This window comes from Styela clava, chromosome 6 (genome assembly GCF_964204865.1).
Source record: "Styela clava chromosome 6, kaStyClav1.hap1.2, whole genome shotgun sequence".
Taxonomy (NCBI): domain Eukaryota; kingdom Metazoa; phylum Chordata; class Ascidiacea; order Stolidobranchia; family Styelidae; genus Styela; species Styela clava.
The window spans coordinates 23,474,607-23,489,812 of NC_135255.1; the positions used below are offsets into that span (position 1 = coordinate 23,474,607).

At 38.9% G+C, this 15,206-nt stretch overlaps 1 protein-coding gene across 1 annotated transcript; it reads left to right on the forward strand.

Moving 5' to 3' along the window:
* Positions 1–5,667: 5,667 nt before the first annotated feature.
* LOC144424605 (uncharacterized) lies at positions 5,668–13,276 on the forward strand. Its single transcript, XM_078114043.1, has 8 exons — positions 5,668–5,819; positions 6,220–6,454; positions 6,877–7,019; positions 8,884–8,958; positions 9,372–9,459; positions 11,209–11,333; positions 11,868–11,975; positions 12,223–13,276. The coding sequence occupies exons 1-8, from the start codon at positions 5,768–5,770 to the stop codon at positions 12,873–12,875; spliced, it is 1,479 nt and encodes a 492-aa protein (XP_077970169.1). The 5' UTR covers positions 5,668–5,767; the 3' UTR covers positions 12,876–13,276.
* The last annotated feature ends 1,930 nt before the right edge of the window (positions 13,277–15,206 follow it).

Below are 15,206 nucleotides of genomic sequence, written 5' to 3' on the forward strand. Positions count from 1 at the left end.
ATTCTTAATTTATCGGAGCTGTGATGAATCAAAAATTGTTTTATTCCGCATCTGTGGCGGAATGAAGGATGAAAAACAGGACAGATTGGAATATCTGCAGAAGGCAAACGAACAACTCTTGACTATCCACATATGGGGCCAACCGCATATGGGAAACGTCAGGGATGTCGGAGTGCGTGGTCTACTGGAGATAAAGTATTCCAGCCCATATTCTGCCAGAGACATGGTAGGCTTCTGAAGCCTGTCGGATAATTCCAATTTTCTACCGTTACAGTTATTATCATATGCAGGGCCAACTTCTGGTATCATAAACATCTTGGAGTGACTGTACCCTACATGAAAAAGGATATCGTAATCACGAGGGTTACACCAGACATGAATGTAAAGTACCCTCTTAAAGTTACGGCATTTTATAGCAGTGCAGAATTGGTGATAGTTTAACTTTGATCAGATACTACATTGAGAACGAGAAATTTGGCAATGAAACGACTGCGAGGCGACGAGAGTTATCTACCAGAAGAAGACGCCGACGACTGCACGCCTACTACGCCAAAGAAGCGGAAAGAAGAAAATGTCTCGTACGAATGGGTACCAGTGAATGGAACAGCCCGCGCAAGGTGCAGGTCGTTCACGACAAGAAATGTACAGAATTGGCCCAAAACTCTGCCGAACGGGCTAGCAATCTGGATCGGCCCAATTGAGAGTTCTCATTTTCATTTAGCTCATGGGCTAATTGGGAACATTGAAACGAAGAACGACTCGTCACATCGAAAACAAATGATAGTAAAAGTGCTGAGACATCAGAATATACTCTTATAGCAAACGACAAACACGATACAATATCTACGCTATATTTACAAAACTGCTAAATTCAGTATCCCGAACAGCTTAACAGAATTTATTAACGCTGATGAAAGACTTGAAGGCTGCGGAAAAACTTCAAATCTAAACCAAGTGAACAGAAATGTCTTGCTGGTGTAAATGAAATACCAATCCGACGTTCCTAAAGAAATTGGCCACACACCAACTTTGAATGAAAGTCAAAAATATTATTAGAGTTGGACAATTTTAAATGCATGGCAGCCAAGTAGCGCTGGGAGTTGACGAAGCCAATGAACGTTTCTGAAACTTACCAGAATTGTTGGCGACCTTGTACACAATGTTCCACAGCGAATGGAGCGCAAAAGTGCACTCGACAAGAAAAGACCAAGAGGCAACATTATGCCTAATAACATCAAATGAGTTTGACAACCTTCGTCACATGATAGAAGTAGCGGATGAAGACGGAGCAAAAATACGGCTTGTCATCGCACAATTTCAGAACAACGGCGTATTGCTGACATATACTGTACATATATATTGAATTTGTCAATATTACTGCAATAGCTTAGGTGTTTCAAAAGTATGAAGTTCAATACATTGGAGTATTTTTTGTTTGATTATTTCTGGCCTCAGCCTCGTTTTTACTAGGTTTGTGTTTTTGTAATTTATTTTTGTGTGTGTGCTGGTGGGCGGGCACACGATATCTCTCATGTTTTAAAGGTTTTGCTCGCCCTCCAGAATTCTCCATTTTGAATTTGTGTATATTATGGAGTATTCAAATAAACTATCCATCAATCTAACAAACTAGACCACGGCGACGAAGAAAAATTTGAAAACTCCACATGCGAAGAACTGCTTGAAATTTGGTTTCATAAATTCGACATTGCTGAAGCAAAACTGCAGATGTATAACAGACTCAAAACATAGGACCAACCACCGTTATTCTACAGTGAAATCGTTAAAGCATTAGAAAAATTTAAACGAGTCGAACAGCAAGAAGTTGAAGGAGAAATTCATTTTGATGCAAACCAAGGTGCACAAGTATGTCATGAAGCCGGGCCAAACTGCTGCTGTTAAAGTAAAGGGCAGTTACAACAGGATTGCTACAACAAATTATGGTTAAATTGCGGAATGCGAGAACGCACCGATGATACTGAAGCAGAACAGTGGGGAGCGACAACTACTTGCGGCACTCGATGTTAATAATTTCACCGACTACACCACTGCATGTGGGGAGAATTCGAGTGATTCAAGCGAAATCGAGATCCTGTGGAATTATATATTTGTTATTTTTATTACTGCATTCGTATATACTTCAGATGTAATTCAGAATAATAAAGTGTAAAAAAAAATTAAAAAAAAAATAATTGGTCGGTCCAGATTACGGACGTCGAAATTAGGGTACTCCCGTAGTATGTGTACTTGGTTAGGTTTAGGCCATAATTTTATTACGATTTTCCTCATTTTAATTCTGTTACAAGTTCGGGACTGTCTGTGTTAGCCAAGTGAATATACCCTCTGCCCATGGGGTTCTGTCCCTTTACACAACTAGATGTAAAGTAGGCGAGCAAAATTAGCTACCTCCATTTATATTGGCACACATACTCCTGGAGCGCCGAAATTAGCTGAAAATCGGCAGCGTCTATTGAACAAGAATAAACAGTTTTGTATACCGGTATACAATATTTATGACTGTCTTACTACATAAACGGGACATTTAGGTCTGACGGCGGGACAACTTGCTAAAATCGGGACTGTCCTGGCTAAACCAAGATCTGTGGTAAGCCAGCCTAGTTAACTGCCCAGTGTCGGGAACGACAATGGATGTTTCTCCTAGCAACGCTTGATTATTTATTTTATGTAACAATGACAATCAACAATAAGTTATTAATGATGTAACAATAGAAAATTGTACAGTCGCTAAGATATGTTTTATTCAAACTGACTTTCAAAAATAGTTGTGAACATTTGCGCGTTTCAATAATTTTTGAGTGTTATTTGGTAATTTCAAGTCGTGTTTTCAAAGGTTAGTTACAAATCAAAGAACTCAATGGTCTGATTTAGTTGCAGTAATAAGATTAGTCCCGAAAACGGTGTCATAGACTAGGTCAGGATTTTCCAAACTGTGTTCCGCGGAAAAGGGATCGAAATTGCGACTAAATCGCCCATCATACCCACATAAATTCAGTCGAGGCAATTAGCTAGCTCGTGGTTGCGCTACTTCTTCATCGACGAGAGGGATTTAAGAAAGAAAATACATTTAGATAATTATGTATTGAACAGTCTCATGCTTCCATTGATAAAAGAAGATTAGCATAAATTATGAAGGACATAAGATAACCCGAGCATTATTTTCTAAATGAACGAAAGAGTAGAGATAGTACGGGTTGGGAGGGGCAAGCATGTGTATCGTTCGACCACTGTTGGTGTTTTCGTGTAGACATTTAAATGATTATTGTTGTTGTTTAGGTACACGTTTTGTTAATATTTTAGAATAGTTACTATTTTTTATACAGCAACAAAGTCTACGCCCCACTGTTTGATCATCACTGCTCTGAATCTAGAGCCGCGAATTATCCGATTCGAGGTAATCTTGGTTATTATTTTTAAGCACATAACATGTTCAGCAACAGTAAATAGGACTGGAGGATGAATATACCAAATCGAAGACAAGATAGTTCAATATTATGCAACAAAAAGGTATGAATGAATCGCCACAGCATTATGACGCACACAATAGTAGAGGACGACATAGGTCATTCGCGGGTGTCTTACTTTCGAGTGACCTTATAATGCTTTGCTCTGATCGTTCGCAATCCCAGATAGACAGTGGTGTGATTCAAATTTTTTTGTCAGCCGGTTCCATTACAAACGTCAAATTTTTCAGCCGGTTCTGCTACAAAAAGTCATTGACAGTAACCAGTAATTCCAACCGGCTCGCTGATCTTATAGAATTCCGCGAGACGGTTCTATAGAACCGGCTGAATCCCACCACTGCAAATATAGACTATTATGGGCGCGTAGAAAATTTAACGCCTTTTGAGATTCTTTTAAAAAAAAATTGATTTCGATCATCACGACTGTTTTCTTATTAAAACTATCCAAACGATATCGAATAAGAATGGGAAACACTGCCAGAAGGCAGGGGTGGCCAACACGTTCGATCGCCACTTCTCAAATAGTCGATCGCGCCTGATGTCGAGTGAATTCAATGACATACCCCCAAAAAAGTGAACCAGTATCATGCAGCGCATGTTGTGTTTTTTTTTTGAAACAGAAATGATACAGTATTGTACATGAGCAAAATGCCGAGCTTATTGGCAGCGCTGGAATTTTTTGTATGTGCAGTTATCTGCGTATTTAGTAGTAATTCATGTTTGTTTATGGCCTTATTACCGATCAGTCGATAGCGAGCTATTTTGAAGATTTTAGCCGAAACATACAATATTGCACATGCGAATAACACATAGCGCACGAACGGAAGCCTGCGTGCGGCTCTATTTACATTAGTGATTCATCATAGTCGGAACACCACTCCTCGGTAGAATAATCATTGAGGAAACGTACATTACGTCTGTCTCTCTTGTTTAGGCTCGGCTTAGTTCGAATCAGGGTTGCAAGACGTCAAATAAAGTGGAAATAGTACTAATAGATAAGTTATAGGCTCCCACTGATAAACTTGTTCAAATCCAAATCCCGACACCTTAAAAAGTTAGTGTACACCAAATAAGTTGAGTGTAGAGATATGGTTAAATACTAATTAGAGTCTAAAAAGCAAGTTATGAGTTACGCCTAGATGTTGTTTTTCATACAGGTTTGCCTGAATTAGGTACCCAAGTTCTCAATTGAAAGTGGAAAGAATATTGATAGATGAGTTGCAAGTAATCATTAGTAATTTATAGATATATGATTAAAATAACTTGTAATGTATGAATGTAACAATGTATAGACGCCCCAAATGAAAGTGGAATAGATAGAAAAATGGACTGATAGAAAAGCTGTAGGTTTGCTCGAGGCAAGGCGCTCATCTCCCGAGCCCTCAACCAAAAGTAGAAATGGTACAAATAGAGGTGTTGCAAGTTTGCCCAAATCAAGGACCCAAGTCCTCAACTAAAAGTGGAAAGAGTACTGATAGAAGAGTTGCAAGTTTGCTCAAAGCAAGGTACAGAGCCCTCAACTAAAAGTATGAAGAGTACTGATAGAAGAGTTGCAAGTTTGCTCAAAGCAAGGTCCCGAGCCCTCAACTAAAAGTAGAACGAGTACTGATAGAGGAGTTGCAAGTTTACTCAAAGCAAGGTCTCAAGCCCGCGACTAAAAGCGGAAGGGTGCTGATCGAGAAGTTGCAAGTTTGCTCGAAGCGAAGTCATAAATAAAAAATTATTCCCAGGACAATAAGATATTACCCAGACATAACTAATTGTAAACCAGCCCAAGATAAACAGGATCAAAGGAAACGTATTAAGAAAATTTCTGGTGGGGCCCAATCTGGACAAAGCCCCGCCACTAATGCAAAAATGTGAATCTGAGGGGGAAAACACCCCCGCTACGTTTTTGAAAAAACAAATTAATAATCACCCAGTAAAAGTTCGGGTTAGGAAGGATTTGAATTTTTACCCCAAATTTTGAGCTGGCTACGGTCTTGCAGAAAATAATTGTCCGAATCTTAAGACGTGTCGTACAAATCTCGAGAAGAGTCGTACAGAACCTGAGACGAGTCGTCTATAACTGGGACGAGTTGTACAAAACCAGGGAAAAATCAAATACTATATCCTGAAAACTATCTTAAAGTCTTAAACATCGAATATAGTGATTCTGCCAATTTTTTTTCTCCACAGGAAATTTTGAGGTACCATTAATTTTAGAATTCCTACAGCATATTTGGAACTAACTTGTTTCAAAATTAATAATTGAAGACGCCAAACTTGATTAACGGAAAAAAAATCTGATGGCTTGGATAAGTTTCAACGTTACTCTCGTCTTGGTCTTGTTTTCATCAGGTAGGAAGATAGTTTTTTAGCCGGATATTTTTGGACCAGGAATCAGAAGATACTTACCTGGTTTAAAAACAGCAAAATCGGGCAAGATATGACCCGTATCTCTGTTCCATTTAAAACAGTGGTTCCCAGACCGCGGGCCAATTGAGGCCCGCGTAACGATATAGTAAGTATACGAACCGGCATCGGCCCCTTCGCGCCGTTCCAACTCCCTCTCGGAGAATATCCTTTCGCTACTAATTTTGTTCCCTAGTCAATGAAAGTTGGAAACCACTGTATTAAAGGATCTATATTGGGGCAAATGCGCACAAATTATTTGCTATTTTTTATGTCGTGTATAATTTTTTTTACTGAAAATATATTTATGAATATATATCGAAAATTTATAAATGATTGTTTACAGTTGCAAGGTGTTGTGATGTCACAAGATCAGGTGACGCAATCGTGGTTGTCATTGACAACATTTGTGACGACATAACAACATCAATTACGCGAGAAACAGATTGTTGTGGCATGTTTGAAATTGAAACTCGTTGGAGACTTGAAAACTGTAAAAATCATATGGGGTGTGCAAAGATATCAAAAGGTGTGTTGAGTCATCCGGAAGAGGGACCGTGCGAGGGATTTCAAAACTGCAGGTACTCACGTGTGTAATATTAATTAAGAATGCAGTTTCATTAGTTCTCGTAACCGCTGGTCGGTATGGCTCATCGTGCAAATGGTTAGAAATACGCTCGCCATCGCACATCTGATTACTCTTCATGTGTTCGCAGGTTCGAACCCTATGCGGGGATGGTTATGTGCGAGAGGATTGCTGGACTCTTTGCCGCCATAGGGTGGTTCACGTAACCGCTGGTCGGTTACGGCTTCCTCCACTATCAAGTCCATGCAGTCGAAAACAAATAACTAACTAATTCCATGCCCGACATGCACTGGTAACCAGACAAGAAGCCACAGCTTGCCATATGGCCAAGCCGTCTGATCGGCTTTCCTCTCCCCGGGGATGAATATGAAATCATACCCCCAGCCTTGGTTCATAACCAAATGCCTTGTTCTACAGATGCTGCGAAGGTTTCCTACACAACCAGGACTTTTGCTATAATGTATGGATCATGACCCGTATAACAAACTTCAAGCAAAATGATATTGAAGGATCCAAAAAGGTCAAACTCAGATATATGGATTGCGCGGCAGATAAGATACGTAAGTTTTTTTTGGTAAGAGTTTGCTGTCCATGTTGTTGTTGCTGTTGTAAAATGAATCTAAGAATCGTTTTTTCAGGATAGGATTTACCTATTTATCCGAAGCTAATAAGACGTTTTAACCATATGGTGAGGTACTGCCCCTCGCCCGGTTACCAATCCATGTCGGGTGTTGGATTAGTTAGGTGTTTGTTTTCGGAAGCATGGACTTGAAGGTGAAGGAAGCCGTAACCGACCAGCGGTTACGTAAACCACCCTACGGCGGCGAGGAGTCCAGCAATCCTCTTGCACATAACCATCCCTGCATGGGATTTGAACTTGCGAACCCACGCAGAGTAATCAGAGGTGCGGGGGCGAGCGTATTCCTAACGCTTAGCACGATGAGCCACACCGCCGCGCCTTTAATATTGCGTTTTTGGATTCAAAGTGTACATTTATAAATCATTTTGCTAAATTGTTGTTGTTGTGGTACAATATGGACCTCGGGATCGCTTTCTCAATATTATTATTGGACACAAAATGACGTTGTTGGACCCGAAATGTGAATGTAGATCGTTTTGTTAAGTTAGTCATGAAATCGAAAATACATTTGATGCAAACAAACACTAGGGAAAACATGAAAATGGCATTTCACGGTGAAGGGTGACGCGAAAAAACCAACGTTGGTTATCGAGCAGCGACACCCGTGATAAAAGTCTAACTTTAATACAGGTTGAATAGAAAGTGGAACAAATTTATGTAATTAAAAAAAATGAATGTCTAAAAACCAAAACCGTTACAAAAAAGAGGTTCCAGGCACCGATGAGGTAACCATGGGTTAACATCACAACAGACTGAGTACAGTCAACGTGGGAGAGCTATGCAAGAACACTGCTTAGGAAAGGATTTACATATTTATCTATCAGAATGCCCTTTAGGGCGCGCGGTTTGGTAGAAGCCACGTACGCGGGCATATGTCGTAGGGCAGTTATTAAGAAATATATTTGGAAATATTAAATATATTGTTTCCTCCTTAACTATCGGCAAATTTGGGTTTTGCACTATTGTCGTTGTTAAAGACAAAATTTCCCGTTTGCTTTTAATAGTGTACTTTACAAATTAAAAAAGTTGCACGTGTCTTCTGATAAGCTACTATTATACTGAATCTTTTTTTCGGATACCTGGCAAGTTGCTTCATCAAAAATCACTGGCATCTCAAAAATTGGTCTTTTTTGCTCCGTCCAAGCATAAGCCGTAGGTAACTTAGGGTCAGCATGAAAAATTGAATTTATAACAGAACATTCGGTTCTCAAAAATGTATTTTCGTGAATAACAACAAATCAAGTTTAAAAGGTTAGGGAGCTTTCCAGAACTCAACATTCACTCTTTACACCACGTTTTATAACTTTCATCATGTACAAAGCTATGTTCAAGCATCGGTACTCCCGTAGAATGTGTACCAGGTTAGAGTTAGGCCATGATTTTATTCCGATTTTCCTTATTTTTGTTAAAATTTGGGGATTGTCTGTGTTAGCCAATTGAATATACCCCCATAGGTTTCAGTCCCTTTACACAACTTGATGTAAAGTAGGCGAAAAAAATTAGTTACCTCCATATTGGTTCACACACTGCCGGAGCGTCCAAGCATGTACTGATAGCTATAGGTAAGAATATATCGTTTTGTATTACCACCATATATATCTATAATTTGGAAACTAGGTTAGGGTTAGGCCATAATTTCAGGTACAAATACTACGGGAGTCACTTGGCTAGTCCCCAAACTCGAAATTCTGGCCTAACCTGGTACACATACTACGTCCCGGCGTCCGTCATCTTGGTTTACATACTTGTGGAGCGTCTATAATTTTGCTTATTCAATATAACAGGGACGACGACCGAACCTCAGCAATACATCACCAACTCTTCGGCGGCTATTGAAGATAGTACCAGCGACCATCTAAGTATGAGATTTATTTTGTAGGAGGGATAGGGCACGGCACTCTTCAAATGAAGATATGACCTCACTTTTCTGTTATGAAGACTCTGTTTCGTCATGACGTTACTTTCGCATTGTGACTTCACTTTTGTTTTTATGGCGTCACATCTGCGTTATGACGTTACTTCTGATTGTGACTTCATTTTTATTTTATGACGTCATTTTGTGTTATAACGTCACACTTCATATTTCACTCCAGTTCCCATTTACCATTATTGAATATCAATGTTCATCTGTTTTATCAAACCGTTCGAGTGTCAAGTTCGAGATTGTTTGTGTGTCTTGTGTTGTTAACACCTGCCTCAGTGCTAATATTGGAGTCAGATTTTTTACCTTTTCCGGAGTATGTATCTGGTTAATATTTTTCCTTCGTTTCAGAAAGCGATCCGGTGGCTTCTATGCTGATACCTGCTGTTCTTGCTGTCATGTTTATTGCTGGGCTTTGCGGACTTTTATTTATGGCGAGGTAGGTTTATGTGGAGACTCTTAAAGCTTTGCTGCGATGGATAGGGCCTGGGTTTCTCTTGTAGTTTGCACGGGCGAATGATTCCGGACGACTTAATGGTAGCACCTATACAAAAATAATCAAGCAAACAGAGTTTAAATTGTATATCGTCACGCTAATAACCGAATTGCGTAAGTCATTTTTGGCGATTTTGAGTTTTTTATAAAATAGGTATTTATGTAATGATGCGCACCTGTCTGTTAACTCAGATTTTATTTTAGGAATTCCGAAACCCATAAAAATGGAGATTTAGTATGACATGCACATTTGTGTAATTGTCTTGTCATAATGAATTATCATTGTTACCGCAGTACTATTGTGACGTCACACAGGCAAAATAACCTCGGCGAAGTATTTTCGAGTTTTTGCATCTCGGATTCTAGCTTAGCGCGTATTAATTTGAATTTTTACTACAGTATAGGAAGACGTTCACTTGTGATATTCAATGTCCGAGTCCAATTTACCTTGGTTGGCTTTTATATTGGGTGCATTGCTGTTTTATTCTTTATATTTAATCTTAGTCTTATTTCGGTGGGTGTGCAGAACGTATTATATTGATGAAATATATATTTTTAAACATAAAAAATAATGTAATTGAAACTGATTAGCTATTTTGGGGATTAGACATTGTAGATACTGAGAATTACATTCGTTTTTGGAATGTTAAGTTTTCAGGACTGGTGCATATAGTGAAGTTGCAAATTGCGTATGTCCCCAAGTCATAGACACATTTCTGCCTAAGTCACAGTGCGTCATTATGACGTCACTTAACTTCGTCATACAAACTAACCTAAATCCGGCTACGATCAAAAAATTGAACCATGGCAAATTATTGACTCTCAATTGCATAACAAAATCATTAGGAAGTTTTTTACGTTTTTCTCAAAACTGCTAAAAACGCAATTCGGTTATTAGCGTGACGATATTCCATTGCTAATCAGGGACATTATAAATGAAGATCTGCTATTCCCTTTGGAAGGTATCGAAAGGTCTTGATCGCGATTGCATAACTAACCGGCATCGGTACGGCCTTAGCTGTCCGCTACGACAGCCTGCTGAAAACACAGGCGAACAAAAGTATTCCGCATACATAATTAACACAAAACAGCAATCTATGAAATCATTTATGTTGCACCCAAGTTATGTTAAACTCAATTACACGGACACGAAGATCACGCGCGTATCGGTACGGTGAATCATTACCTGAACACGGAGTTTGGGGTTTTCCCTACACTTGGAATAAAAACAGCAAAATTTTGGAGCAAAACATTTTTCCATATTAATAACAATTTTGCAACGATCCATTAGTTGCAATTCATGTCCATAAATTGGCGCTCGTGAAGTGTGTGTACAAATATGGAGGTAACTTATTTTGTTCGCCTACTTTACATCAAGTTGTGTAAAGGGACTGAAACCAATGGGCAGAGGGTATATTCACTTGGCTAACGCAGACAGTCTCGGCACTCGCATTAAAACTAAAATAAGGTAAATCGGAAAAGAATTATGGTTTGACTCTAACCTGGTGCGCACACTGGAGTACCCAAACATTTTCTTCAAAGAAGTCCATATATTTCATGATAAATAAAAATTTCGATGAGAGTTCTTGAAAAGATTTATATTTTGAAAACTGAGTTCATTAAACACTTCAACATTGATCCAATCATCCCCTCAAACTTTGAACGTTAATCACTTTCTCACTTAATTCGACAGGAAAAAACGGATGAAGCGCGATGGTGGATACACAGATATGAAGGAAAGTAGTAACGCTAACACGAGCGTGCCTGGGACTCCAAGATTTACTGCAGACACAAATCTGTCAAGTGAAGGCCAATTGGGTAAACAGACTATTTTCATGAGATGTTTGCACTCTGAACAAGACTCTATTTACTTTAATGATCGCGGTTAAATTTAGTTTTGACACGAGGCTTATTGTTTCCCACCTTCGCTTTTGTAAAACTGAAAATATTGTTCATAAAATGTAACTTTTTACGTCAGACTTACATGGGCCGCCAGTCTAAGTGGGCAACTTTTTTGGCCCCTGGTTCAGAAACCTTGCCCCCCCCCCCCCCCCCCCCCCCTGTTTTTATACGTGTATAATAACAGCTTTGCACAATAGGATAATATTTTCACATTTATTTCGGAAAAGAGGAAAGCCGATAAGTTGGTCTAATCATAATATAGCGAGCTACATCTTTTCGTCCGGTTACCAGTCCATGTCGAGTATGGGATTATTTCTTTGAGGAGCATGGATTTGGCGGAGGTGGAAGCTGTAACTGACCAGCGTTTACATGAACCACCCTACGGCGGATTTATTCATGAATCAAAACGTTTGGTGGGAAAATAAAGTCAGATTTCTTTTTTATTTTCAGGGAAAAGTCCGGCACTAAGTCGTTATGCCTTACCCCTACCACAAACTAACATGACCGTACCGATGAGCGACAACAGACTTGAGGAACCGCGTAGCAGCCAACAATCAGGTTTGAATTACAGAAGTTTAATTTTGAACAAGTTTGCTCAAAGCAAGTTTCGGAGAATTTAACAAAAAGGGGAAGTTTGCACAGAGCTAGGTCCCGAGCCCTCAATTAAAAGTAGGAAGAGTACTGATAGAAGAGTTGTGAGTTTGCCCAAAGAAAGATCCCGAGCCCTCAACTAAAAGTGGATGTGGGAATTGGAAATTTTTATAATTTTATTTTCATGCGAGCCGACCTCTAAACTTTTTTTTAGAAGGCGGCAATTTTTACAGCAGCATAACTCTAGAAAGCGATGAACCAGTGGCCCCTCTTCAGCAAAAAAAATTGTCCAACGCCTCTGGGAGTTCTCATACTTATGCCTGTATAAGCGATCGAGGAAATGGCGTCGAAGTCCAAGAAAGGGGGACAATATCAGGGAACGAAGAGTGCCAGGGAACCATGCGATCTATTAAAGAGGAAAATTGGAATTATGAAGATATAGATATGAGTCCGAATATTTTATACGCCCCCGGTCTTGAGGGGGGAGAAAAAATTGAAATGAGAAATGTTCTTTATAGCTCGAACGAAGACATTTTTGAGGGCGATGGAATTGATCACTTATCTGTAAGCGCAGATGGAAAACCTAAAATTTCGTCAACTTCAAATGAAACTATGGACCCTAAGACTCATCTAACATCAGAAGCAGACCGAGATTCAAAAATCAGAACCGTTAGTTGGCGCTCTGAGTCTTTGCTAAAATCACCAATAAAACTTGAAGTTAGGAACGAAATATACAGTTCAAGCGAAGATGTATTTGAAAGTGAACACCCACGCGGAGAAAGTTTAAAAGGGGAACACAAATTAGAAGTTCAAGATGTTTTGTACGATTCCACTGATGATGTATATGAAGAAGTTAAATTAGGCTAAATTCTGATGATAAGATGCCGTGGAACTGAGTACTTATTCATCTTCTATGCTTTTACACCGATGGATCCGTATGAATATAATGCAAAGATGCTATAGCAAGAGTAAAGATAACTATCCTGAGTGATTAAAGAGTCTTGCTGCACACTAACACTCTGACACAAATGTATTTCTGTAGGATCGTTTTGTTATTATGCTGTTTTTGTTGTTCTTTTTATCGCTATGACCGCCTTACTCATTAACTACTGGACCAATTGCTTTAAATTTTTCAGTGGTTAAAGATTATATTTTTCGCTAGTTTTGTGTCCATATATTTAACCATAGCTCTCTTGTAATTCTTTTGTAATGTTTTTGTGAAACTAACAACCATTTTTCTTTCATGCCATTTTTCCTCTAAACTTTTATTTTACGTTACCCCTTCTCAATTTTCAAACAGTAAAGTTTACCTGATTAAATTTGTGTACTCTCTTTTACATGTGTGCTGCAAGTAAATTATCTAAAATTGGCGCTAGGCTAAACCGTCTCTCCGTAGTGAGAGCATAATAAACATTTATTACTTAATAGAAGAGATTGCAATGTGGTCAACAGCCTGGTTTGATCGTGTGCTTACTTGTTTTCCCAAAATTTACCTGATGAAATTGATCGCCAAGGGAGTACCATAATTTTGCACGGTGTATGCGATGCCAGGATGCTGTAGCAAGAATGCAGATAGTTTTAGCTCTGCAAGATAACAGATAGCTCAGAAAGTAATCCACTTGGAGTGGTTCCCAATCATTTTTTGACCTAATCAAATTAAAAAATCTCGCGAGCCAAGATTATGCTCAAATATTAAACGGCGTATTTTTATGAACTCGAAACTCAAAATTTAAATCTTTCCTAATACAAAAAAAAACAGTTAACATAAAATTTATTCCGCAAGAATTTATTTCAAAGTGAGGAAGAAGCTGCCCTTGTCTAGCATTGGCAATTTCTTCAAGTCAAGTTTATATTTTTCAGCCGGTAAAAAACAACCGTATATCATATTAAAATGAGAAATAATCCTACAATTTTACTGCGGAGAACAAGCGTTGTTTGGCGTTACTAGCAAAGTAGTTGCCGCCGAGTTTAGATGCTTACCACATGTAAAATTACCATCGAGTAACACTTCAATACCAAATATATATATATATAATAAACAATAAAATTTAAATAAGTAATTTTCAGATTTTTTTTAAGTTTTCATGCTTTGATACTATAACTTATACTATTCCTATTGAGCAAAATTGCAATACCCAATTCAAAATAAACAAACGACTGCGTGAACTCCGACACCCACACAACCTAGACTTGTGGTCGGGCAATGGTCAGGCGCATGGTTAATCTTTCATATCGACCAATCCCAAGCGGAAATCCTAGCCTGGTAAAACTAACCTAGCTAGAATGTATTTGATTCAGACTATCAAACCATCCTCTCATCATAAAATAACTACAAAAATCCTATTTTGACAGAACTGACTTGCCTGTACTGTTCAGATGAGACACTCCAATACTAATAATACGTCGTATCGCTTTCCTCTTTTCTCAGTAGGTATAGGAAATTTTTTTTATTCGAATTGTCTTAGACTATTCAAACGAGACACTCCAATACTGTTAAAACGCCTTATCGGTTTTCCTCCTAAAATAAATGTGAAATTCCGATCTTGTCCGCGGAACACCTACGCTTTTTATCTCGCAGAACACCAAGAAATTGAAAAATAAAATTGATACTAAAATATTGTGCAATGGATTTACTTTTTGTGCATCAACTTGCACAACCGGCTTATCACAGCATCTATTGGGGCTTCTAGTTTTAGCCAACAATCCATTGATAAGGGTGGTTTTCAAAAAATTTAGCCTATGGTAAAATTGAAAAGTTTGCTGTGAACTTGACAATTAAAATTTTAGGCCTACTGTTAACGATATTGAACGAGGGCTTGAATCCTGTCCGCCTGTTCAGGTAGCAAGGCGAGCAACGACCGAGATCTCCATGGCGACCAATCTAGTCGCAATTTTGGGTGCTCCCGAAGTATTCGAACCAAGAAGGCGCACAATCTGAACATAATATGTGTGTCAGGTTAAGGCTGTTCTTCCGCTCAGCGGAACACTGCGGATGAGCTCGCGGAACACAGTTTGAGAAACGCCGTTCTAACACCATCAAAGTGTTCTATCAGCTTTCCTTTCCTCCCGAGATGAATACTAAGATTACATCCTACTCTACTTTCTCACATCTATCGAGATAAGACGCCCTTTCTCTCCCCCAATGGCAAATATAAAAATTCCATTCTATACTTGAGTCATCTTATCGACTTTCCTCTC